The 25,082-nt window shown below is 35.7% G+C and overlaps 1 protein-coding gene across 41 annotated transcripts in view; it reads left to right on the forward strand.

Moving 5' to 3' along the window:
* ANK2 (ankyrin 2) overlaps positions 1 to 25,082 on the forward strand; it is a 683,465-nt gene that overhangs the window by 598,175 nt on the left and 60,208 nt on the right. For all 41 annotated transcript variants that reach the window (XM_054554375.2, XM_063723590.1, XM_063723596.1 and 38 more), the window contains 4 exons: positions 4,982 to 5,054; positions 13,227 to 13,371; positions 19,624 to 19,726; positions 20,434 to 20,537. In XM_054554375.2, the coding sequence (XP_054410350.1) occupies positions 4,982 to 5,054; positions 13,227 to 13,371; positions 19,624 to 19,726; positions 20,434 to 20,537 (425 nt within the window). The remainder of the gene's footprint in view (positions 1 to 4,981; positions 5,055 to 13,226; positions 13,372 to 19,623; positions 19,727 to 20,433; positions 20,538 to 25,082) is intronic.

Here is a 25,082-nt window from a genome sequence, read left to right on the forward strand (position 1 = left end):
TTTTTGAGACAGGATCTCACGCTGTTGCCCAGGCTGGAGTGTAGTGGTGCTATCACGGTTCACTGCAGCTCAGGTGATCCTCCCATCTCAGCTTCCAGAGTAACAGGGACTACTCGGGAGTAGTAGGTGGGCAGGTACCGCCACTCCTGGCTAATTTTTGTATTGTTTTGTAGAGACAGGGTTTTGCCATGTTGTCCAGGCTGGTCTCAAATGATCCACCGGCCTTGGCCTCCCAAAATGCTAGGATTACAGGCATGAGCCCCTGCTGTGTATTTTCTTAAAAAGACATACTTAGTGCATAATCTTTTTAAACTTTTGACATGTTTTTTCAACCTGTCATAATTGTCTCGATTACATCTAATTGGGTATTACTTTCAGTGACTCACCTTTGTTAGGACTTTAAAAAACATCTACCCTAGTTTTTCTAGAAAATAAAACAGTATTTACATAATATTTAATTTAGTTATTAAAGTTATATTAATATGTATGATTGGTATAAGTATGTTTAGAAACAAAAACAAGTTTAGCTTGAACTCCATTGATGGAAGCTATGGATGTGGGCATTAAAAGGTGGCATCATAACCAAGATCACTCAGTATGCCGTGGTGGCTTAGTGATTATGTGATATAAATGCAATTGTTGACCAGAAGGATTGGCTGAGTGAGGGTTGGCTAAGTGAAGATCAGTTAAACACACAGTTTCTTTTGCATAGAACAAATCAGATATTGACTACTATTTGTAAAGCAGAATGTTAAGAACTCCTACTTTATTTTCTACATTTTTCATATCGTGATTAACAATATAAATTCATTATTAAATCTCTCTTCCATCTATTATGTACTATTTCTTTTGCCATATTATCTGATTTAATTATATCCCATTAAACTTATACTTAGTATCCTACTCATTTTAACCTTTTAAGTAGTTTCTAATCTTGACCATGGTATCTTGGATTCTGTAGCAGAAAGAGATGTCCATGATCATTTCACTATAGCCTTGTTCTCTATGTACTATTCAGAGGTAGTTGCATAAAACCACGTTTATGTTTAAATAATCAAGTTTTCAAAGGACATTTTGTTTAAAAGGAAAATATGTATTCATTTCTTGTTACATTATACATATGTAGGACTACTTATTTGCCATCTATTCAACAAATATTTACTGATGGCCTTCTAAAGGTCAAATACCTTCTCATGTATAAATGATATTATATTTACCACATTGCATATAGAGGCCATTTTTGGTATCTATACAGAAAAATATCCATGACCAATATGATCACAGTGTATTACTTTTTCTGTTGCCACATATATTTGCTGATAATTCTGATAGCACTCAGTGACCAAACTGAAGTAAATCATTGTTTCCACTCTTACAAGTACAAAGAAAATATAGTCCCATTATCAGCACCTGAAAATAGAAATTGAGACTACCAGGCAATGAAACTTAATCATTTAAAAAGTATCTCCAGCAATTATTTTCAAACAGAGAATCATCTCCTTATTGAAATGTTTACTACGAAGGACAAATACTCTAAAGCATTTCTGCAAAAATTGACTTTCTAATACAGTCTAATATAGTAGACATCCTTTCACATTTTTAAATATTCCCAAAAAGTTGAATAAAGGTCAGCCATGGTAGCTCACGTCTGTAATATCAGCACTTTGGGAGGCTGAGGTAGGTGGATCACCTGAGGTCAAGAATTCGAGACCAGCCTGGCCAACATGGTGAAGCCCCATCTCTACTACAAATACAAAAATGAGCCAGGCGTGGTGGTGCACACCTGTAATCCCAGCTATTCAGGAGGCTGAGGCAGGAGAATCGCTTGAACCTGGGAGGTGGAGGTTGCAGTGAGCTGAGATCGTGCCATTGCACTCCAGCCTGGGCAACAAGAGTGAAACAACGTCTCAAAAAAAAAAAAAAAAAAAAAAAAGTTGAGTAAGATGTCATAGTAGGGTAGTCTCTATGTTATATTTTAAATGCAAATCATTTTCCTGCAATTTATACACTTTCCCTAATACAGGAAAATGAATCTCAAATTGAGCTGCGCAATAAACCCACCTAAGGAACCTTTAAAAAATACCCTGGTCCCTATTATAGCTGAGCCCGATCCCTATGGATTTTGATTTAACTGGTCTATGATGGGACCCAAGCAACAATATTTTTTAAATTTTTCTAATAATTGTAATATGTAGCTATAGTTGAATACCACTGATACAAAACATGGGCTATAATTTATTGGTGTTAAATTTCTAAATTAAAATTTATAATATTAAAATAATAATCAAATTGTATATTATAATAGTCTTTTTGAGTTTGTTCATTCAACAAATATTTATCAACCACTACTATTCTCCAGATTTTTGGATGGATACTTTTGTTTTTCCTGCAGCATTTAGTTTGCTTTCAGTGAATAAGACACTGAATAAAACTATTTAAACATCACTAGAAATATGCAGGCAAGCTGAATTTACAACCCTTGTCTCCAACTGTGCCTTCATGTGAGTAGCAGGAGACTTTCTTTACTTTCTCTGTTTCTTCATGTCTTTTAACTAAAATTCCACCCAAAGACAATCCATTTCATCATGATATGGATTTTAAATTTATTTTTTGCATAATTTAGTATTAACAAGTTTTTGATATATATTTGAAAACCTCCTGCTATGTTTCAGGTGCTGTGGAAACAATCTTCCTCTTAAATGACTCACACTCTCATGTGGAGGCAGATAAGCAGAGAGGGCACACACAGTGCGTAGTGTATGACACAGCACACACGATGCTCTAGGAGTACATAGCAGCAGATAAACACAGTTAAACAAAGACATTCACTGGGGAGGATCAGGGAATGTTTCTCCAAGAAAGTCACGTCTAACCTGAGCCAAGAGAAGAGGGGAAAGAAGATTTCTGGTAAATGAGAGAATATGTGGAAAAACTCAGAGGCATGAGAGAACATGACCTGTCAAAATAAAGGCAGCTCAACACGATTGTAGCATGGAATGAGAGATGAGGCCTTGCTACCTCTCCCTCTTTACTGAATCACAGGGCTCTTCTGAGCCAGTTTAATCAGTTTTCTGAAGAAAACAAAGAGCCACCAAAAAGCTCATGCAGTATCACGTTATGATCACACAGACCTTATATATGTATATAGTCAGAGTTGTTCAGTGGAATTTGATTAACCAGTTGAATTTCTTTGTAAATATATTCGAAGTTATCTACTGCTTTTGGAAAGAAAATAATTGATGATAGGTTCATTATAGCCTTTCAAACAATTATCTAACATCTAGACCAAAGCCTGAAAAACTAGACAACCTATTTTTTGTACTTTGATGGCTTTAGTTGAAGATGTTACTCTTATGTCAAGGGATTCATTTTCTTTTAAAGTTTCCATGACAGTGTCAATTGATGCCATTAATGTATTTTCACTACAGAAACTGAAGGTTTGAATTTGAGACTCAATAGTCTTTAGATGATGCTCAAAATAATAAGATTTGGATTTTTATGTTTTTGGGCTACACGTATCTTTTATTTATTTATTTTAGTTGGCAAATAAAAATTGTACATATTTATGGTATACAACATGATGTTTTGATACACACACACACACACACACACACACACACACACACGTTGTGGAATGGCTAAATCAAGCTTATTAGCATATCTATTACCTCCACATACATATCCTTTTTTTTGTGATGAGCACACTTAAAATCTACTCTCAGCAATTTTCAAGTCTATACTACATTGTTATTAACTATAGTCTCCATGTTTTATGATAAATCTCTTGAATTTATTTCTCCTGTCTAACTAAAATTTTGTTATCTTTTAACCAACATCTCCCGAATGCTCCTCCCCCTTCCTTCTCCAGCACCTGGTCACCACTAGGTGTCTATTCTGTGCTTCTATGAGTTTTTTAGATTCCACATATAAGTGAGATTATGCAGTATTTGTCTCTATGTCTGGCTTATTTCTGTTATTTTGAAAAATCACTGGTATATCTCATGTCTAAGATAATGCCAAGCATGCAGTAGACATTCAGAATTTTCCTTGAGTGCATGAATGGTTATAAAAAGTCCAGAGGCTCTTCATTTTTAAGATGCATTTAATACTGAGTTACAATAATCATAATAAATTACGCTAGCTAATATTTATGGAGTGCCAACAAATGCCAAGCACTATTTTTAGAGCTCTTGCGTATATTATATCATTTAATCTTCATAACCATTTTATGAAGTACTTCTCTATCCTTTATTTATAGTTGAGGAAATTGAGGCACAGATAGGTTAGGGGACTTGCTAAGGCCTTATAGGTGATAAGTGATGAAGTTAGAATTTGAACCCAGGCAACTAGACTCAGATCCTTGTCTCTTAACCTTACACTGTACATGAGGAATGAAAGGCAGTGGATTGACAACCTTGGAGAGCTATTGCATAAGGCAAATAAGCAACAAACCAGAACCGTAGCCCAGTGAAATATTAAAGAGATGATTTGATCCTCTGATCCCAGAAGAGATGTGTCATATTTTCTGCCCAAATAGTTTATATCTTTCACATTATTTACAGCTTCTTTTCTAATGGCTTTGCTTTTAATACATTGCATATGTTCATTGCTTCTTTTTAAAGCTTTTCTGGAAACGTCGCTTAGTTCATTTTAGGGAAGCTTTGAAAATATCAATCTGCTTTCTCAGTACAACTAATTATTATTAATAATACCATTGCTAAAGAATTTATTTTTCAAATGAGAACTCAAAATAATGAACTGTCTCTTGTACAACTTCTCTGGCATAAATGATCATTTATCTTCAAAAAGAACAAATGAGTTTTCATGAAAGCAAATTTCCAAAATATACACGTGGGAAAGATGCCGTAGTCATGGCTCGATGGCTTGCTGCTGCTGTTGAGTGTGGCCTCCTATGTGATGCTTTTCATCTTTTGTTTACTTTTGGTTTCAACTTGAACATTAATGATTTTTGTTTTTCCAGACTATTACAGAAAAACACAAACTAAATGTTCCTGAGACGATGACTGAGGTTCTTGATGTTTCTGATGAAGAGGGTAAGACTTCTATTCAATCTTCTGTGACACCTGTCATGTTCTCACACAAGGGCAAATCGCCCTTTTTTTCAGAGACCAAGCTGGTTATGTGGATGACAGAATCTTAACATTTAAAGTCACTTTTTCACCTTTGTTTCAATACATTTACTTTTGCCATGGCAGCAGGGGCCAGGGGGCAGTTCTGATTAGTGTATTTTTTTCTGGTATTATTTCTTTTTCTAGCATTATAATTAATGGGATTAAATAATATGACTGGAAAAGGGGAAAAACTGGAAACTGGCCATGTGTTAAAGTAGCTATATAATAACACAATTGTTATTAAAATATGTTTGAATTATGTTAAAAAATCTTTTTTTATTCAAATGCCTTTAAGTAAAGATTTTAAAGTATACTCCATCAATGAATGTTCTTCAATTGAGAAATCTCTGTATTCTGGTTGGTTCATATGTACAGAATATATTTTAAGCCCAGAGGAAAAGAGCCTTATAGAAGGTTTAAAAATAGTACAGCAGGAAGTAGTACAAATTCCATAGAAGAATGTATTATTTAAGTCAGAAAATGTCCCCCCTATAATTTTAGAGTGGATGAAAAATGATCTCAGGCAATGGCTTCCTAAGTCCTGGGAAGCCTGCTTTCCAAAAAGGAGCAGTGGGGACTGCCTGGAGTGGGTGTGTGACATTGGGCCAGAGCTGGAGATGGGCCAGCTGGAGGGTGTCCGGCTCCCTATCTCTACTTCAACTAGAGTAGCTGACTTTTCTTCATTTTGTATTTTGAACTTCCATGTAATATTCCACTTGGATAAAAAAATGTGATACTAAAAATCATGAAAGCAGCATATAAAATGTGCAAGCATTTCTTTATGAGAAGATAGAAAAAAGAAAGAAAAAAAATCACACAACCAAGTTTCAATAGTGCAGCTATTGGTCCAATGAACATGATTGAAAAATTACCACCATATAGGTACATGAAAATGTATGTTTGAAAAATTATTGCTATTAAGAATGGCACTAGGTTTAATACTCATTGCTTTTACAGAGAAATATTAAAGATGTTTCTTTAGGTTCTTCAAGATAAAATCGTAAGATCAGACTTTACATTGAGATGTCCTTATTTAGAACCAACTTATTGAATCACCTATTGGTAATAGGTATTGAGTTTTCTCAGCTTTTATAAAAATTTATGACAAGAATGAACAAATGTTGGATCAATGTATTATTTTGAGTAAATTCAAAGGTATTCCCAAGGCCAGCAGTTCCAAATATTTAGTATAATTTTGTGTTCTATCTGAATACTTGCCAACTAGTTCTTAGCATTCCTATATGCATATCATATTTTGTTTTGTGGGATCATCTTTATTATCTTTACTTGTATGTTGAACAGCTCTTAAACAGTTTGGTGACCACTTTATTGATGGGGAGGCACTTAGTGATTCAGGTACCCTTAGAGGATATTTTTGGAGTGAAAGCTTTTCTTTGCTTTTGATTTTTCTTAACTAGATAGAACAACTTGCTTAAATCTGTGTGCCTAATACTAATCTGTTTCTTTTGAAATAGCATGTGTAATATGAGTGGAATTGTATATGTGTGCATTTGAGTGTGTGGATTTTATTAACTTAGAAGCCTAAAGTCACGAATTGTTTGTACTGTTAATGATTTTGCAACTATTATTGAGAACTGCTAACATAATTATATAATCTAATGAACATTATATAAATATTTTTCCACAACTAGTATCTTTTCTTAGAATATAAATTTAGAGAAAAGTAATTCTTTGGTTAGTTGACATTGAGCTAGCATGAACATGATAATAACTAAGACCGCTTGAAATGAATGCATTTCAAGCATATATTCATTCAAGATATATTTCAAGCATATATTCATTCAAGCATATATATATTCAAGATATATTCATTCAAAATATATCACCCCCTTGGTTGATGATATATTTTAGGTGTGATTAAAAATATATTAATAGTGATGTGATTTTTAATATAGCTAAGAATAGAAATAAAGTAACATTTAAAAATTATTTAGGGTGAATTTGGCATATAAGGAAAAATGAACAATGTAAGATATTTTATCTAGTAAGAAGTTTCCAAGGTACACGTGGTACCACTTTAAGCAACTCTATTACATGAAAATTTAAATTTATAAATCAGATAAATTGAATAGTGATTATTTAATTTAAAAATAGCCCTTTATTTACAAAATAATTGCTGGAGAATTCCATTAGTTAATATATTTAAAGTATTTAATATTGAGTTTATAAAAGAAATTTATAAAAAATAGCCTCTCAGATCTGCCTATTGCATTAAATTAGATAAGTTATAACATTCTGTACTTTCATTATTAAAAATGTTATATATTAAATATTACTGGTGATAAGAACTCTTGGTTTGTGAAGAATATTGGTGAATGACCAAGATTATCTTTTGTGGTAAGAGAAGTCCATTTTTAGAAATAGCTAAAACTTAATAATATTTCTTTCCCAGAAGAAAATTCAAGTTGAATAATTTTCATGTAAAGGATCTATTTGAGTATTGATAAGTAACTTTTTCGTGGAAAGAATTAGTGTGAAGGAAATTGGCTGGTTGACATTGCCAATGCCAACTCTTTAATGTTTTGTGAGGTTAATATGTTTTTATGAAACCTGCTATCATCCACATGGACACAATGCAGCCGCATGTATTTGAAAATTGTTAGCTAATCCCTGTTTTCTCTACAGTCTATTGTTTTATTAGTAGTAATAGTGTATCGATACCCAAAAAGAGTATTCAAACTCTTGCCATTAAGAATGGCACTATGTTTAATACTAATAGCTTTTAAGGAGAAATATTAAGGATGTTCCTTTAGGTTCTTCAAGAATAAAATCATAAGGTAAGACTTTACATTGAGATGTCCTTACATTGAGATATCCTATCAGGCTAACTTGCTGTATACATATTAAAGTAATCTGCAATATCCACTCATCAATCCAATTAACAAATAATGAATATAATGTTATTGTGTGGAAAGCTCTGTAACTGATGCCACAGTGGAATCAAAGGTGAGCATGAGGCACGCCTTTAGGAAGCCTATATGGAGAAATAATGTATATATTAAAAGAAGTATAATGTAAGGCACTATGTTGTCAGTTTTTCATATCCACTTGGGGAGATCAGGAGCTAGATATACCTAACACAGTCTCATGAACATGCTAAGAGATGAGAGATTAATAACAGGGCGCATAGATTTTAGGGATTAGATAAGGAACAGTATGGGAAAGTCTTGAGATAGGAAGGTACAAGAGAGAGACACAGAGTGGCAGAATCCTCCAGTCATTCGGTCTGCTGATGCTTAAAAACATACCAGGCTCAGTTGTGGACTGTTTGAATTCTTAACTGAGAAGTCTGGGAAACACGATACCTTAAAGATTTCAATTAATGATAAAAACATTTAAAACTGTTTTTACAAAGATTTAACCAGCAGTGGTACATAGAAGAAGTTTATTGAGAAGAACCTGGAAGGAAGCAGAAATCTAAGAAAAGAGAAAGCGTTTACTAAATCTCTATAATGCTAGGTACATGTTTCATTTAATCCTTATACCATCCCTGTGACACAGGCTGTGGATATCATTCCACATATATATATATATTTTTTCAGTTAAGGAAAGACTTATTTTTGGAGAACGAGGCCTAGAGACATTAAGTAGTTTGTTCAATAGCATGCAGCTATTAAGTGGTGGGTGTGGAATCAAAACCTAGTATGAAAACTATTGTAATAGCACAGCCATGATATAAATAACATCCTTATGGAGGAATATGGCAGTGAAATGCAAGGAAAAGACAGAAATGGGAATTCAGTCTAAGAGAATTATAGCATCCAGATTTAACCAAAGATGTGAAGGTAAGCGTCTAAGTCTTCGTAGGATCGTGAGTTGATCCCTGTCTTCACTGACTCGGCTTCCTAGCCATGAATGATGAGGTGGGGCTCAGAGATTTTGGCATCTGCCAAAATGCCCATAGAAATGTGACTCATGTATGCCTTATTCTCATGGATTCATGAGTGGGTGGCTTGTGCATATATCTCTGCTAGTACTCTGGAATGACGTGTACTAGTAGTCAAGAGAACTCCAGACTGGCTGAATGTTGGGATGAAATATAGAGGCGCCTTCTCCTTTGAAACACTCGCTTCTGTTGTGAGCACTTAACACTTAGTGGGGCTCTTCATCTCAGGTTTTAGCCCTTTTTCCATGTCTCAGCAGGAATAATACTTGCTTGAGTGGGAGTGGGTTCCGTAACGTTTCAGAGAATCTCCTTGTCAGCACCGTGAGGGGTTGTCACGAAGGGGAGCCATTCCACTTTTTTTTTTTTTTTTTTTTTTTTTGAGACAGAGTCTCACTCTGTTGCCCAGGCTGGAGTGCAGTGGTGTGATCTTAGCTCACTGCAACCTGCATCTCCTGGGTTCTCCTGCCTTTAGCCCCCTGAGTAGCTGTGACTACAGGTGTATGCCACCATGCTAATTTTTATATTTTTAGTAGAGACTGGTTTTCACCATTTTGGCCAGGCTGCTCTCGAACTCCTGACCTCTGGCAATCCACCTGGCTTGGCCTCCCAAAGTGTTGGGATTACAGGCATGAGCCACTGCGCCCAGCTGCTGTTCCACTTTAAGTTATTCCCATGCTATTGTCACCTGTGTCCTACAGGGGTTAAATATACCACTCATTATCACTGAGGAATCTTGTGTTTTCTGGGTATCAAAACATCAATTATACATAAAAAGCCTGCAGTACACTGATGCTTTACAGTTAGTAGAAAACAGTTTTCACAAAATTGTTTGGAAACATTGGACAATAAAACAACAAGAAAAAGCCAAGTCATAAACCTGGGAATCATCATTCTATTAAGTGAGTAAATGGGTAACAATCGGAAGGAAGTTATTCCAAGTATAGGAAATAATAAAGAAATTCATTTTAGGTTTGTTCTATAATGTAAAAACTAAAGGTTGCTTTTGGTTTTGTTTTGTTTTCACATTGAATAAGTAAGTTGAAAAAAAGAAAGTATATAATGATTCTCTTAAAGCTGTCTGAGTTGTACAAAATTCTTTCCAAGTCTAATGGCACTCTATTCAAACAAATAAGAGCTAAAGCTTTTAATCTGGATATTATTTTAAATCATCTTTTCTCCCTCCTTGGCTTGGGCAAGGAAGTAGTTGTGCTATTTGCTCATGTAGGGAATTTTCAAAGAGAAGCACATTGACAAGGGGAGGGGTAAAGAAGATGAGTTCTGCTGTGGACATGCTAAATCTGAGATGCTTATAGAAAATTTAGGTGAAGTCCAGAAGGCAATTGAAATATAGATACAAAATACACGAGAGAGGTCTGGGACCAATACAGATCTGTGTATTGTTAGTGAACCGCTAAGTCCATGTGATAATATGTGAAATAAGAAGAAAGGGCAGATGGAAAATATCAACATTTAAGAGAAGTAGAGACAGGGAAGAAAGGCTCAAAAATATAGGGGGAAGACCAGGAGAGATTTGTGTCAGAGAAATTAAGGAGAATAGTTTTACAAAGAAGAAATCACTTTTCAGCCACTGATTAAATTAGCTGAAATTAGCAAGCATCTGCTTGATAAATTTGATTGTTAACAAACAGGAGTCAGAGTGTGAAATAAAGAAAGTCTAAGAGTTTGGGAAAGAAGCTACCATATTTCAGAGGTGGCAGAAATATGGATATTTTATCCATGGAAGGGGAAAGACCTCCATAGGATCTGTAACAGAGGAGAGAAGGTTGAAGATGAAGGGCCTAGCAGACAAGGTATCTAGGAAGATGGGAGGGGATGAGGCTTTGGAGGCAGGGATGGGCCAGCTTCACACTAGCAGAAATCTTCTCACCCACCAAGGGAAGCAAGAATATGACTGTTATTTCAGAAGCTCATTAAATACATTTAAAGCTTTGATTTGTATGCAGAATTTTCGAGTTATAGACCAACCTGGGTAATTTTTTTCAAAGTGATTTTTCACATTCTGTTAATTTCTACTTGCATTCACTTTCCATCTTTCACTGCTGGTATGTATTACTGAATAGCATGATTTATATACAACTAACTGTGTTCGAGAGAAGTTTTATATAGCACTGACAAGATTAGTCCCCAGAGAGGTGGCTTTCCAGCTAATGCCAACACTGGGATAGGATTTAGACACTGCTTTCAGCATTTAGGGACTTTGCTTCTTTGGGTCATTTCTCTCTGAGACATAATCAAGACATTGACTATATACCTAGGGCCACCATACGTGTATATGAAAATGCTAAAAATTCACTTTAAGTAGCACTGAACCTAGCAGCTGCCTTAGGCAGATAGCATCATAACAAAACCATCAAAATGCACAAAATAAGGGAGAATGTAAAGGACATTCACTCATGAACTCAGTGTAATCAGAGGTGGTTTGTTTGTTTGTTTGTTTGTTTGTTTGTTTGAGACAGGGTCTCACTCTGTTGCCCAGGCTGTAGTGCAGTGGTGCGATCATGGCTCACTGTAGCCTTGACTTCCTGGGCTCAAGCGATTCTCCCACTTCAGCCTCCCAAGTAGCTGGGAATACAGGCGCATGACACCATGACCTGCTAATTTTTAAAAATTTTTAGTAGAGATGAGGTCTAGGTGTTGCCCAGGCTGGTTTCAAACTTCTGAGCTCAAGCAATCCTCCTGCCTCAGCCTCCCAAAGTGCTGGGATTACAGGTGTGAACCACTGTACCTGGCCAATCAGAGATTTTAAATTTTTGTCTTGTCACCGGAGTCACAAAATGTTGATATATTTGATTAAAAATATACTCTTCAAATGTCTTTCTATCTTATAATAAGATTCTATTCACACGAGAGAGGAAGGCTGGGTTCCTTTAGTTGATTTGCATGTTCTACCTGATCAAACGCTGTGTCTTGCTCCTTCAGATGTAGAGTCATTCCAGCCAGACTCTCTTCTTTTATCTTTACCTTTCTCACCTTTTCTTTCTTCACCCTTATAAACCTTCCTCATCCTACCAAGGTGTAACAAGAGGGAAAGATAAATGGGAGAAATAAGAAAATTTGAAATGTAGGCCCCATTTTATTAGGGAGTTTTGTGGATTTTTAAGAACCAAGAAGTTAAAGCTTATTTTGAGTTGTATTTACTCCCTCTGACCATCTTGGCTGCTGAGAGACAGCGGTGAGAACTGGCAAATTAGGAGAAGCAAGATGAAATGCAAAAGCAAACAGACTCTGAGGAGGGACAGGATGCTCAACCTGAGTAGTATTCAGAATTTGGTGCTGGAATTTTGGGGAGTAGGGGTGGGGTAGAAGACTGGGGGAAAGAAAGAGTACATAAGCAGACTTTTCTTTTTTTTGAGATGAGTCTCACTCTGTCACCCAGGCTGGAGTGCAGTGGTGCAATCTCAGCTCACTGCAACCTTCACCTCCTGGGTTCAAGCAATTCTCCTGCCTCAGCCTCTCAAATAGCTGGGACTACAGGCACGTGCCACCATGCCCAGCTAATTTTTGTATTTTTAGTAGAGACGGGGTTTCACCATATTGGTCAGGCTGGTCTCGAACTCCTGACCTCAGGTGATCCACCTGCCTCAGCCTCCCAAAGGGTTGGGATTACAGGCGTGAGCCACTGCAGCCAGCCAACTTTTGGTTTTTAAATAATCTTTTTGGCTTTTTGCAAGGGATCCATAATATGCAGCTTGCACTGTACTGGTATTATGTGACAGAGTCTGTATTAAACCATCCCCTTCACCTTTTCATGAATAAGAATAGATGTAGTCTCCTGAAATGTTAATAAAACTCATATTTTTTTCTGAAAGTAATGTAGGCTTAATCCTAAAGCAGACTATGCCTATGTTTTGATAAATCTATAATTAGAATTCATCTTAGAAGTTTTTTCTCCTAGAAGTAAACAAGGGATATCGAAACTTAATATTAAAAGAATTAAAATTCAAGTGATTACTTCTTCTTGGTAAGTACTAAGAAAATGAATCAAATGTTGCTTCTCTAAGTTTTAGCACTGTATAGTTGTTTGCTGGTGTTCTGTGTTCTAGTGTGCAGTGCAGTTTCATCAAAGTCAAGGTAATGATGTTGATGCATTTCACAATCATGACCATATGTTGTAGTTGATATTACATTCAACGAATAATCCTGCTTCTTCCTCTGATTGTTTCAAGGTGATGACACAATGACTGGTGATGGGGGAGAATACCTTAGGCCTGAGGACCTAAAAGAACTGGGTGATGACTCACTACCCAGCAGTCAGTTCCTGGATGGTATGAATTACCTGCGATACAGCTTGGAGGGAGGACGATCTGACAGGTATCTCATAAAACTTGTAATTGATGTCAGCCAGAAGTATCTGCAACATATTTTTTATGATGATGATAAAAATGTAGATGCAATTATTGAGCATTTAATAGGTACCTTATTAATCTCAGCAGTTAGCATGTTATGTTTTTCCATTGTCTAACAACTTTAAGATATGCCCATTTTAAAGAACAGAAGACTGAGGCCTAGAGAGATCAAATAACTTGGTAAAATCAAACAACTAGTAAGAAGCAAAACCATCTTAAATAAGAGCTCTCATCATTTAAATGTGGCATTTTTCATCACTGGCCACTTTTTCCTCAAATTAAAAGGACAATTTTGCCTTATAGACATTCTTACTGAGCGGCATCACAGACACTTTGAATACTCTTCTGCCCCCACTTTTTTGTTAGTAACATAATTTCTGTGAACAAAGTATGTTGTGAGGCTGAATTAAAAAGACATACATTCAGAACAGAACTGCCTGGAACTGACTTTTTCATGAAAAAGAATCTGAACAGAATCCCACGAGAGCCTGGATACAAGAAACAATCAGACCAAAATCTGAGGGAGCCCAGCATTAATAGACAAATCTGGGAGGTTTATATAATATTCTGAGATCTATGATCAGTGCTCCTTTTTGTTATTATTAACTAGCACAACTGGCACTTGTTATTTTTTTATGCAAGTTAGGTAATGACATTCTGTGGTTCCTCATCCAAAGTATGCCTGATAAGTTAGGCCATGAATATGGATGTCATAGCTGGGTGCAGTGGCACGTACCTATAGTCTCAGCTACTTGGGAGGCTGAGTTGGAGGATCACTTGAGCCCCAGAATTCAAGTCCAGCCTGGGCAACATAGCAAGACACTGTCTCTTGAGACAAAAAAAAAAAAAAGTAAGTTTGTCCACGTAGTGTAATGTATTCTGCTAATCAATAATCTCAGGTTTATAGTTTTAAAGTTGGCACTATTGTAAGCTATTTTATGAATATCCAGCATAGAGTCTAAGAAATAAATACCTTAAAGTCTAAGTGAATAATTAGCAAAAACAAACTTTTCTTGGGCTTTTTCCTGGGATGGGAGAGGGCATAAGCTAGTGGTACACATAGAGTGCCACTGAAGCCCTGAGGCTCTAGCTTCCTGGAGCAGATGAAACCAAACTGAGACCAAATAATGAGTAACAATGGTGAGGAAAAGTGGGGAGGGCATTTGAAGCCTTAACAAGGTCTTGAGCAAAGGCTCGCAGGGTGTATGAGAAAGAGGGGAATGCAGTGTTGCTGGAGTGTAAGTGTGGAGGACAGGAATTATATTTGCATAGCAGGTGGATCCTTCTGCCAGTGAGAAAGAGGATGAATTTTAAAGGAGAGTTTCAAAGGGCTAAACCTGGAGATTGCAGCCACTCTGAGAAGCAATTGTTCGTGTATTAACTGCAGGTGTCATGAGAGGACTAGCACTCTAACCTTGGTGATAGTCATGGAGAGAATTTCAGAAATAAAAAATTTGAGAGTTTTTTGAGACATGTGTAGGAGGCAAAACTAGTCAGATTTCATGATGAATTTCATGAGTTAGGTGAGGAAGGGGAAGGAGATTAAATTGAGTCCTTGGCTTCAATAACTCAGATAAAGGGGCTCCCAGAAGGAGGAGCCCCTCTGGAGTTCCATAAGCTGTCTTGATACATTGGTAGATTTGGACCTTATACTCTGAGATTCCTAAAAGATTTCAAATTTGAATAAAGTGTAATGTTGATGGCATTGCACAAATTGATGATAATCTATGAACAGTCTTATTATTGTCAACCATAAAGCTTCTATTTTTTGCGTGGTCTCCCTTATTAAGAATAAGTACTTGATTTGATCTGTTTTTCTTCTTTCAGAGTACTTAGATTGAGGAAGAATTTAGAATAATACTTTCTATAAAACAGGATGGATGGCTTGAATGCTCCTGCTTAAATTCAATACTTTTCAGCACATAAGGTCAGGGGACATGAAACAAACAAACAAGACATACTGTGTTCTCCAGGTCTCCACTTGCATTTCTAGATCACTAGATGTATTCACCGTTTCCAAAATAGAGTGACAGGCAGCATCTCATTTTCATGGTCTTCTTTTATTTTTAATTTTGCTTAGGCAATTCAATATAAGTTACCTTTTCTCAGTGACCATTTTTTCCTTTGCATTATTTCTTTATTTGAATTGCTTTCACTAGCACCATGCCCAGGTAGGTATTAACAGAGCATGGAAACAAGCCCTGCGTAGATTTATCCACATTTCCCTGCTCACTGCTCAACCTGTGTGTGTGTGTTGCCAGGGGAGGAGGGGGGAGCAGTGGGGGAGTGGGGGGTGCTTATATTCTAGAATTATGGATTTATTCTAAAATAAATATTTTTATGTATTAAACTGAATAACTAGCTGAGCTAGAAGAGGTGAATATATTACTAAAATGAAAATCTGTGACATGACCCAGGTATTGTTTTGTTTCAACTAGCACAGCTGCACCTGTGGTTGATAACACATTAGCATGGCTTTCCCCAAACAACCCCAATTAGCCTATGTGTAGTTGGAGAAGATAGAAAAAATATTCTGATGCCTAAAATATGCATAGATATGGAAGAATACAAATACATACAATTTAATGTACATTAAATACAAATACAACCAAGTTATGATTAGTTGCATTTTGCATCTGTTTTATTTTATTGTAGCTTACAAATTAAAAATGCTTTCCAAATTCAATGTAAAATACTAAATAATAATGAACCACAGAAGCTTCTTCATGTCTTAAAGCAAATTTATTGAAAATTGTGGATTTCTACTCGTTCAGTAAAGTTTGCCACTCCATTAATTGAATGTTTAATAAATATTACCGTTTACCAAGATAGTAATTATTATACTTTTCAATAAAATTACACTTTCATACCACCTATTATGTGTCCGTAAAGCAGCTGTACCATAGTAAAATAAAAAGTATAAACTAAGACCATAACAAAACCCCTAGTACATCCCCTAGATGAACAGCAAGTAAAACTTTACACTTCTATGGCTATGTTATTATACATTTATTAACTGAATAGCAGAACCATTGACTTAATTAAAAATTGGCAACTGTATTGGAAAATATTTAAACTTGTTTTTAATGTCTTAAATCAGAGTTAACAATTTCTGATCCAAGGGCTTAAATTATTCCAGACCTTTGTCGTGCTGGTTATATTATTTTAGTGAGAATAATTCTTTAGTTATTATTATTTTAGAGAGGATATTCTTTTAGAGAGAATAACTTCTCTGGTGTTGGAATGAATAGTCCATCTTTATTTCATTTAAGTAGATTATATGACATCATTTTTCAAAAAGCAGTTAGAAATGATACACATTGATTAAACAACCAATTAGTATTTCAGAAGGTAATTAGTATTTCAGAAGGTAGTAAGTAAGTAGAGGAGGCTAGAATACAGCCCATAGAAAGGTAGAGACACTTCTATATATGGTTTTGACTTATTCATTGTTGCTCCCTCTCTCTGTCCAACTTTTCTCACTGTTTGTGTACATATCCTAATATCTTTCTCTCTCTAATCAATTTTTTGTGGTTATATATCACTTTGTCTCCTTCTTTCTCTTCTTATCCCTCTGTATTTCTTTCCTGTTGGGGTTTTAGGAAAGACAAAAACCACCAACACCTCTCTGTTCCTCTCAGTACAAAACCAATTGAGAGATAGACTAAGGTATCAACTAAATGGATATCAAAATTTCACTTGTATGACTGATGTACTGATTGCAAAGTGCGACTTTACTTTCATAGCCCAATGGGCTCTTTAATACCACATTCCTGAAGTAGACAGACTTGTCTACTTAGCCATAGTCACTTCTTGACAGTGGCAATTGAGATCTGATTGATTCTTTCAAAGTTTAGACCTTTGCAATCTGGCAGCCACATCACAAGGTTTTATTTGAGGTACCATTATTTACCATTCAGTTTGTTCTCATTCAAGCTAAATTTTCATTTTCCCTTGAGACCGGTGTTTCTGCTATTCCAGAAGACCATTGAGCCCATAGACAAGCCGTATTAGAAGTAGAAGAGGTTGGCTCCTCTACTATTTTCCCTTCCTTAGCCAAATTCAAAACAAAATGAAGGTGAATAGAATTTAAGAGCTGCTGATCTAGCCCGGGTGCAGTGGCTCACGCCTATAATCCCAACACTTTGGGAGGCCGAGGTGGGCGGATCATGAGGTCAGGAGATCGAGACCATCCTGGCTAACACGGTGAAACCCTGTCTCTACTAAAAATACAAAAAAATTAGCCAGGCGTGGTGGCAGGCGCCTGTAGTCCCAACTACTCGGGAGGCTGAGGCGGGAGAATGGTGAACCTGGGAGGCAGAGCTTGCAGTGAGCCAAGATCGTGCCACTGCACTCCGGCCTGGGCGACAGAGCGAGACTCCATCTCAAAAAAAAAAAAAAAAAAAGAATTGCTGATCTCGTGCCACCTGGTACAAAACACATCCGAGTGGATCTTAGCTATCTTTGTGATTTACAGCAGGAAAACAAATTATCCATTCCACCAGCTGAGACAAGCTTTTGCTGAGATTAACCCTTTTCCCAATAATCTAATCCCCTATCAAAAGCTAAATGTAAAACCATCTGTAATATAAGTAGCCTCCAATTGCTGGAGCTAAAACTCTTGTTGTTGAAATTACTAAGGCTCTGTCAAGAGCCTCAATCTTCTCCAAGAGCCTACATCTTCTCCAAGAGACTACATAACATAAAATAGTTAATTGTCAAGTTATATTTAGATTTTGTTCTATTATAAACACAGATTTATGTATGTGTAAATGCAAGGATCAGACAATCAACTCTTTTTATTCATGTCATTTACCCTTTAAGACTTTTTTTGGGAATATACCTACATGTAAAATAAGAAGGAGAAGGTCCTGGATTACTATGAATTACCTACAAAGTGATGATTTCCTCAAAGACAACTGATGCGGGCTATGATGACACCTCATAGATGTGATAGTACATGGCTTACAAAATTAAATATACTTGCAAAATAAAGATAGTTTCTACTAATAAATATGCTAATTTAACATTTAGTCCATAATTCTACAGTGCTTCACTGGCCAAACACCTACTAGCTAAAAGTAAATGAAAGTTTGCTTCTATAAATATTGTGAAAGCTTGCCTATCTCTTTTTTTTCCCTTATGGGCTTTGGGCTAATATTTTGAACACAAATCTTTAATACTTGAACTAAAATCAGTGTATAAAATATAGCTTATTTAAGATACCAATCTGTCATTTGATTTTACAAACTGATTTAAAAGGAATGAGATTGCATCTATGCAAATGTCAAGTTTTACCTATTACATTTCAGTGTGTAATTTAGAACTTTGAAATTCAGATTTTTCAAAAATGTTATGCATAGTTTATCAAGGCCTAAATCCCATTTTGAAGCCAAACCTCATTTTTGGTCAGTGGCCATTGGCAATTTGTCTTTGTGCTGGCAGGTGTGTCTGTGTTCTGGGCTGGAGCTTAGAAACAGTTTCTTGTGCTCATGCATCTCATCACCACGGCAACCAACACTCTGGTGCTTCAGTCACCACACACAGGACATGCAAAGGGGACAGTGCTCTCGTTTGAAATAATAGCATTGTTGGAGTCACCAGAGACAAACAAGAGGAACTCCACTTCCGCAGGAAGCATGCATCTGGCCACAGTTCATTTCACTCTGTACCTTCCAGGGGAATGCACCAACATTCAGTCATTCACAGTTTAGAGAGGAGGAGAAAGAGGCATAGAGAGATAACGGAAAATAATGAGCCAAAATGAAACTGGGCTTTCATTTTGTTCTTCTCTTTGAGGGCCATCTACTTTCCTCCTTATATTTTTCTTAGTTGCAGAGAGATTAACATTTAACACAGATTTAAGCAATCTATCCTGGAATTATTTCCTGTGTGAATTTCTTGTACTGGCAGTAATAAACTACAGTTGCTGGTTTCGAACATTTCTGGGAAGAAAATGAATCAGATTAGGAGTATCAAATTTTAACTTCTGGATTCCCTTGTGCTCTTGCCATTGAGCGGTAGGAACCTGTCAAAGGATGTGTTAGTTCAGCTGTTGGACAAAAAGGTAGGACAACACAGAGACTTGTGTCCCCCTGGAAGTTGCCCTGTTAGCTAATAGCACGCTTTTTTCACTCTCCTGCTCGGCTCATCATTTTGTCATCCCAACCCTGCTACCGCTGTTGGTATATGCCATGGCCTCCTGCCAACCTACCAGCCTTCGATCCTTCAGTTCCGACAGGTCTCACACTCTGAGCCATGCCTCCTACCTGAGGGACAGTGCCGTGATGGATGACTCAGTTGTGATTCCCAGTCACCAGGTATGTGACATTTTGCCTTCATGTCTTTGCTTTCTGGAGAGCTTTTTAACATTATTGGATGTTAGAAATGTCCTGAGAAAGTTTTTAATCCCCCAAAATCATTCCCAATTCAGTTGAGAAGCTAGGATAAGAGATTTGAGGGTTTTCCTAAAACATGAAAAATGTTCACTAGATTTTTTCAATGAGCAGTGTTTTTCTGAAAAAGCATATTGCTTATTTCTTCAGCTATACTGAATTCTTCTGTGGAGATTATATATGAACATTATATTTTTAAAATAAAATCTCCATTAAAGGAAAAAGTGAAGTAGGATGCATTTAAGGTATAAGATGAATGGTACAGGTTAAGTTATATCTTTCAATATTTAAAATTGTTAGCTATGAGAAAGGCTTAAAGTTTATTCTGGAATATTTTAATTTTAGTTATGATTTTATCACTTTTGGTGGATTGGGTATAGGGAAATAGATGGATACCTACTGTCTTCAAAGACAATTACACGAATATAATCTTATATAATCTATTTAAATAATGCAGTTTAAAAGAGAATGCATTTTAAAAGATTCATTGTAAATACATTGGTTTTATATTTTTAAGTGAAAGTTTTTCTAGGTTATACCACTTTCCAGTGATGCCACTTTTTATATTTTGTTATATTTTACTTTAATTGAAGCAAAATGTGTTTATTCAATCCAGTGTTCTTTGTGTTTAGGTGTCAACTCTAGCCAAGGAGGCAGAAAGGAATTCTTATCGCCTAAGCTGGGGTACTGAGAACTTAGACAACGTGGCTCTTTCTTCTAGTCCTATTCATTCAGGGTGAGTAAATCAATATTATGTATCCTGATCAAGAGGTAAAAAGAGATGGGAGTGAAAATAACAGCTTTGTCCAGTAGCTTTAGCTGGTGGCTAGCTTTACAGTGTAGGTGCCCTTTGTTTAAACTTGTAAATAACATTGCTTTATCCAACATGGACTCTATATCTACACCAACAAACCAGCAAAAAAGATTGAATTCAGCATTAAAAAAACTGACTATTGTTTTAAAACAACTAGTAGAATTGCGTCAAACAGCTTGCTACCTAACTGGAATATCCTGGTGGCCTTCCTACTATTCACGTACTGTCTTTAAGGCATCTTAAAAAGAGGGGCTGAGTCATTTGATTTCTAGAAAGTTTCTATTTATTAGGATTAGCTGATTGGTTCAATGAAATAAATGCCTTTCTCAGATGCTAATGCATTTAAAATAATGTTACAGAAGCTTGAATCACACAAATATATAGAGGAGTTTATACATTGTTTGAAGAAGGGATATAAACAAAAAGGAAATTTGAATGCAACCAGTCAGGTTCTCAGTTATCTTTTTAAAGTCATTCAGAGAGTATACATACCACCATTGAAGCAATGCTGCCTGTTTTTATTAACTCATTAAAAAATAGGAGTTTGAGTCATACTTTCAAACGTACTTAAAGTTGTTCTTAAGGTGTTCAATTATGTGGAATATAAATTCTTTAAGGAGTTTTAAATTGTAACACTCTTCTAATTTGTTCCTTACATATTAGTAGTTTGCAATAATATAGTAATATCATAATTATATATAAAATTTCTATTTTTTATTTAATTATTTTTAAAGCCCTATTTATATTCTATATATCAAAATGCAATATTTTGGTTTTAATTATTATCCCCAAATCCTTATCCATAAATCCCAGAACTATATTGAAAAGTAGATCCTTTCTTATTTTTATTATTCTAAAATATTCTTTATTCAGGAAAGAGTTCCAAGATATTTTAGTTAAACATTTTAGACTTCTTCAACTAATCTTACACTAAGTAAAGGTTCATATAATAACATAAGTTATATAGTTATTGAAAACAATCCTAATACTCTTTTCCTTGTTAAATAAGTAGAGGCTAGTTCCTGATGCAAGAGTTATTCATGAGAATAAAAAACAAATTACACTTCATTCAAATTTACTTACTTTTTTTTAAAAAAAAAAAGCTATAAATTACTAAAAAAATACAACATTGCATTCTGCTAATGAACTTCTTCACAGTGGTAAGAAGGAAAAAGACCTGGATGTAGAGTATTGTAGGATCATAGAGAAGAATCTAGAAATCATAATGAGGTGTTTAAAGTTCATATGCAGCCTACAAAGTGATGAGATGGTTTTAGGTAAAATGTAATTGACTAATAATAACTGAATTTACACAAGAATCTGTGCATGCCAATACTTCAGTTTTCAAAATAAATCATTTATATTGAAAAAGGAACTTTTAAAAGAAGTTCTTTCATTACTGAAGGGCAGTACAATAGTCTAAGTACCTCAATTACACCCCAATTGTGTACAACTAGATACACCTATAAGTAATTATGGTGCATTACTTATGATGAACCAACAGCATCCAGTAGTTAAAGATGAATTATGTGTTAAGATAAAGATCTTTAAATTCATAGTCTTTAATAAAACAGTTTTCCTATGAATCTCAAGCATTTAATACTGACTCTGGATAATTCTCAACTTTTGCTGTGCATTAGAATCACCTAGGAGCTTTAAAAAATACTAGTGCTGGCCAGGCGCAGTGGCTCACGCCTATAATCCCAGCCCTCTGGGAGGCTGAGGTGGACGGATCATGAGGTCAGGGGTTTGAGACCAGCCTGAACAACATGGTGAAACCCATCTCTACTAAAAATACAAAAATTAGCTGGGCGTGGTGGCGCACGCCTGTAATCCCAGCTACTCAGGAGGGTAAGGCAGAAGAATCACTTGAACCCGGTAGGTGGTGGTTACAGTGAGCCTAGACTGCACCACTGCACTCCAGACTGGGTGACAGAGTGAGACTCCATCTCCAAAAAAACAAACTAGTGCCCAGGCCTCAACCCAGACCAATTATTTGGAGGCCTGGCATTGATACTGTCTACAAGCGCCAATAGTACAGATGTTTTATATAAACTGTTAGGAAAAACTTTGCTTAATAAGGCTTTGGTTATTAGAGAGACCTAGTTAATTAAGGTATACCTAGTTCTCTCAAATGTTCTTTATTTCTTCCATTCACTTATGTATTCATTCTTCACACATTTGTGTAATTCTACAAATTACCTGACATTGTGCCAGGTACTAAGAAAAAAGCTAAGTAACATCTAGCCTCTGCCTTTAGGAAACACACTATATGTTGTTATTTAAAGTTGGAAGACACTTAATCTGTAAAGAGAGAGAAACATCCTGGTTAATAGTGTGCTTTGGAGTCAGACCTGTCAGAATTAAATCCTGAGACTGACACTCATATGTGACATCAGGCACAAGTTATATAAAAATCTCTGAGTTTCAGTTTCCTTATCTATAAGATGAGTGTTCTATTATTGATCCCATAGGGGAGCTTTAATAACTAAATGCTTTTTAAATAATTAGCACTTTGCCTGGAAATAATAAGTGCTCAATAGATTATAGCTATTAGTATTTGTACAATCCCCATACACATGTTCCAGATCTTTCACAAATTGCAAATCCATTAAGCAAAATGTATTATGACTCCTCTAAATGGCAGCGTCAATGTGGTTCAATTCACAATAGTAACGTTTGACTTACTGTTATTTTTATTCAGGCAAATTATTCTCTATTAGTGTCTCTAGTGTTTCAACAAACAAAATGCATTTGATGACTCTAACAGAATGGGTTATTGCTATTGAAAACTCAATGATTCTGAGTTTCCTGGTATTTGAAAGCTACCACGATATTAATGTATATGAGTAACACTCATCATACCATGTCATGTAGCAAGATTTTTTTGTAATTTTATTCATTATACACCAGGTTCCTAAATAGTAGCATTAGATTTTTTTTTTTTTTGAAGAACTTAGTTTTTCTTTACTTAATTGGGTGGATTCTTAAGCCACTTCAAGATCTACCCAAAATGTAAGGAAAAAAAAAGGAGACGAAGTCTTACTCTGTCACCCAGGCTGGAGTGTGGTGGCACAATCTCGGCTCACTGCAACCTCCACCTCCCGGGTTCAAGTGATTCTCCTGCCTCGGCCTCCTGAGTAGCTGATACTACAGGTGTGCACTACCATGCCCAGCTAATTTTTTGTATTTTTGGTAGAGACAGGGTTCGCCATGTTAGCCAGGCTGGTCTGGAATACCTGACCTCAGGTGATTCACCTGCCTTGGACTCCCAAAGTGTTGGGTTTATAGGCGTGAACCACCGTGCCCAGCCAAAAAACAGATATTTTGATAGAGGTGATAATAAAGTTAGTTTTTTATGCACATGCCACTGATTTGTACATATAATGTTCTCTTAAATTTAATAAAGGGATTTTACATTAATAGAAGACACCGTTTCTACCAATAAGCAGTATTGGTGATTTTATTTTACCTCTATTTTATGTTTCCAGTGACTAATGTTCATAACTAGAGAACAATAGGTATCAGCAATTAAAAAATCAGTATCAGTATTAAAAAATCTGTTCTGCTCAATACACACAGCAAATACCTGGCAAAAGAAGACTAATATTTGCTGTTTATTTTAAAATGTTGTCTTCAGATTCAAAATGACTCTAATCAACAGTTATTTCTAGTATCCTAGTCATGATCATAACAACATAATCTTGGGCCAGAATTTTAATTTTACAATTCTTCTTCATTTCATAAGTGCATAAGGAATTAGAAGATGTAAGACACAATTCTTAGCAGTAGCTAGCTTTGTAAGTCTTCTTAAATATTGTTATTCCAAAGGTCTTTGGTTTTTGTAGTGCTTAATTACAGTCAAATGCCAACAATTAAATGTCAATTCATTAAAATGTCCTACACAGTCATACATTAACTGGAGGTCTATAAGGTTGTCTTTTAAAGAACTTCTTTTCATAAAAACATATTGAAGGCATGTTTACCTAAAATTGCTCCAAAAATAAAGTCTATTTTAAAAATCATCTTGAAGATATTCTCTCAAATAATGGGATATTTGAAATGCAAGGAAGTCAAGGCTCTCACTTGACAATATTAATGTTTATCTAATATGTACAGCAGTTAAGTTAGTTATTCATGTATTTCACAACACCCTAGGGTTTTTTTTTTTAGATACATGAAGGTAAATTCTTTTAGATGAGGAAAGTTTTTTCATAATAAGTAGCAAAACAAGTGTTTAGTAAGGTTGGATTTCTGGTCCATTAAGCATGTATACTTTTGTATGTCATTAGGGTTGAAAACACAAGAGAATCTTGTGAAAGCTTATGGAGGGTTTTACGGAAGAGCAGACTCATAACTAGAAGAGGAGTGAAAGGTAGAACTATAATGTGAGATTAGACATTATGACCGATGAGGAAGACAGCAATCTCTAAAGCAGGAAATGAAGTATTGACAAAAGCACCAAGA

Source organism: Pongo abelii, chromosome 3 (genome assembly GCF_028885655.2).
Source record: "Pongo abelii isolate AG06213 chromosome 3, NHGRI_mPonAbe1-v2.0_pri, whole genome shotgun sequence".
Classification (NCBI taxonomy): Eukaryota; Metazoa; Chordata; class Mammalia; order Primates; family Hominidae; genus Pongo; species Pongo abelii.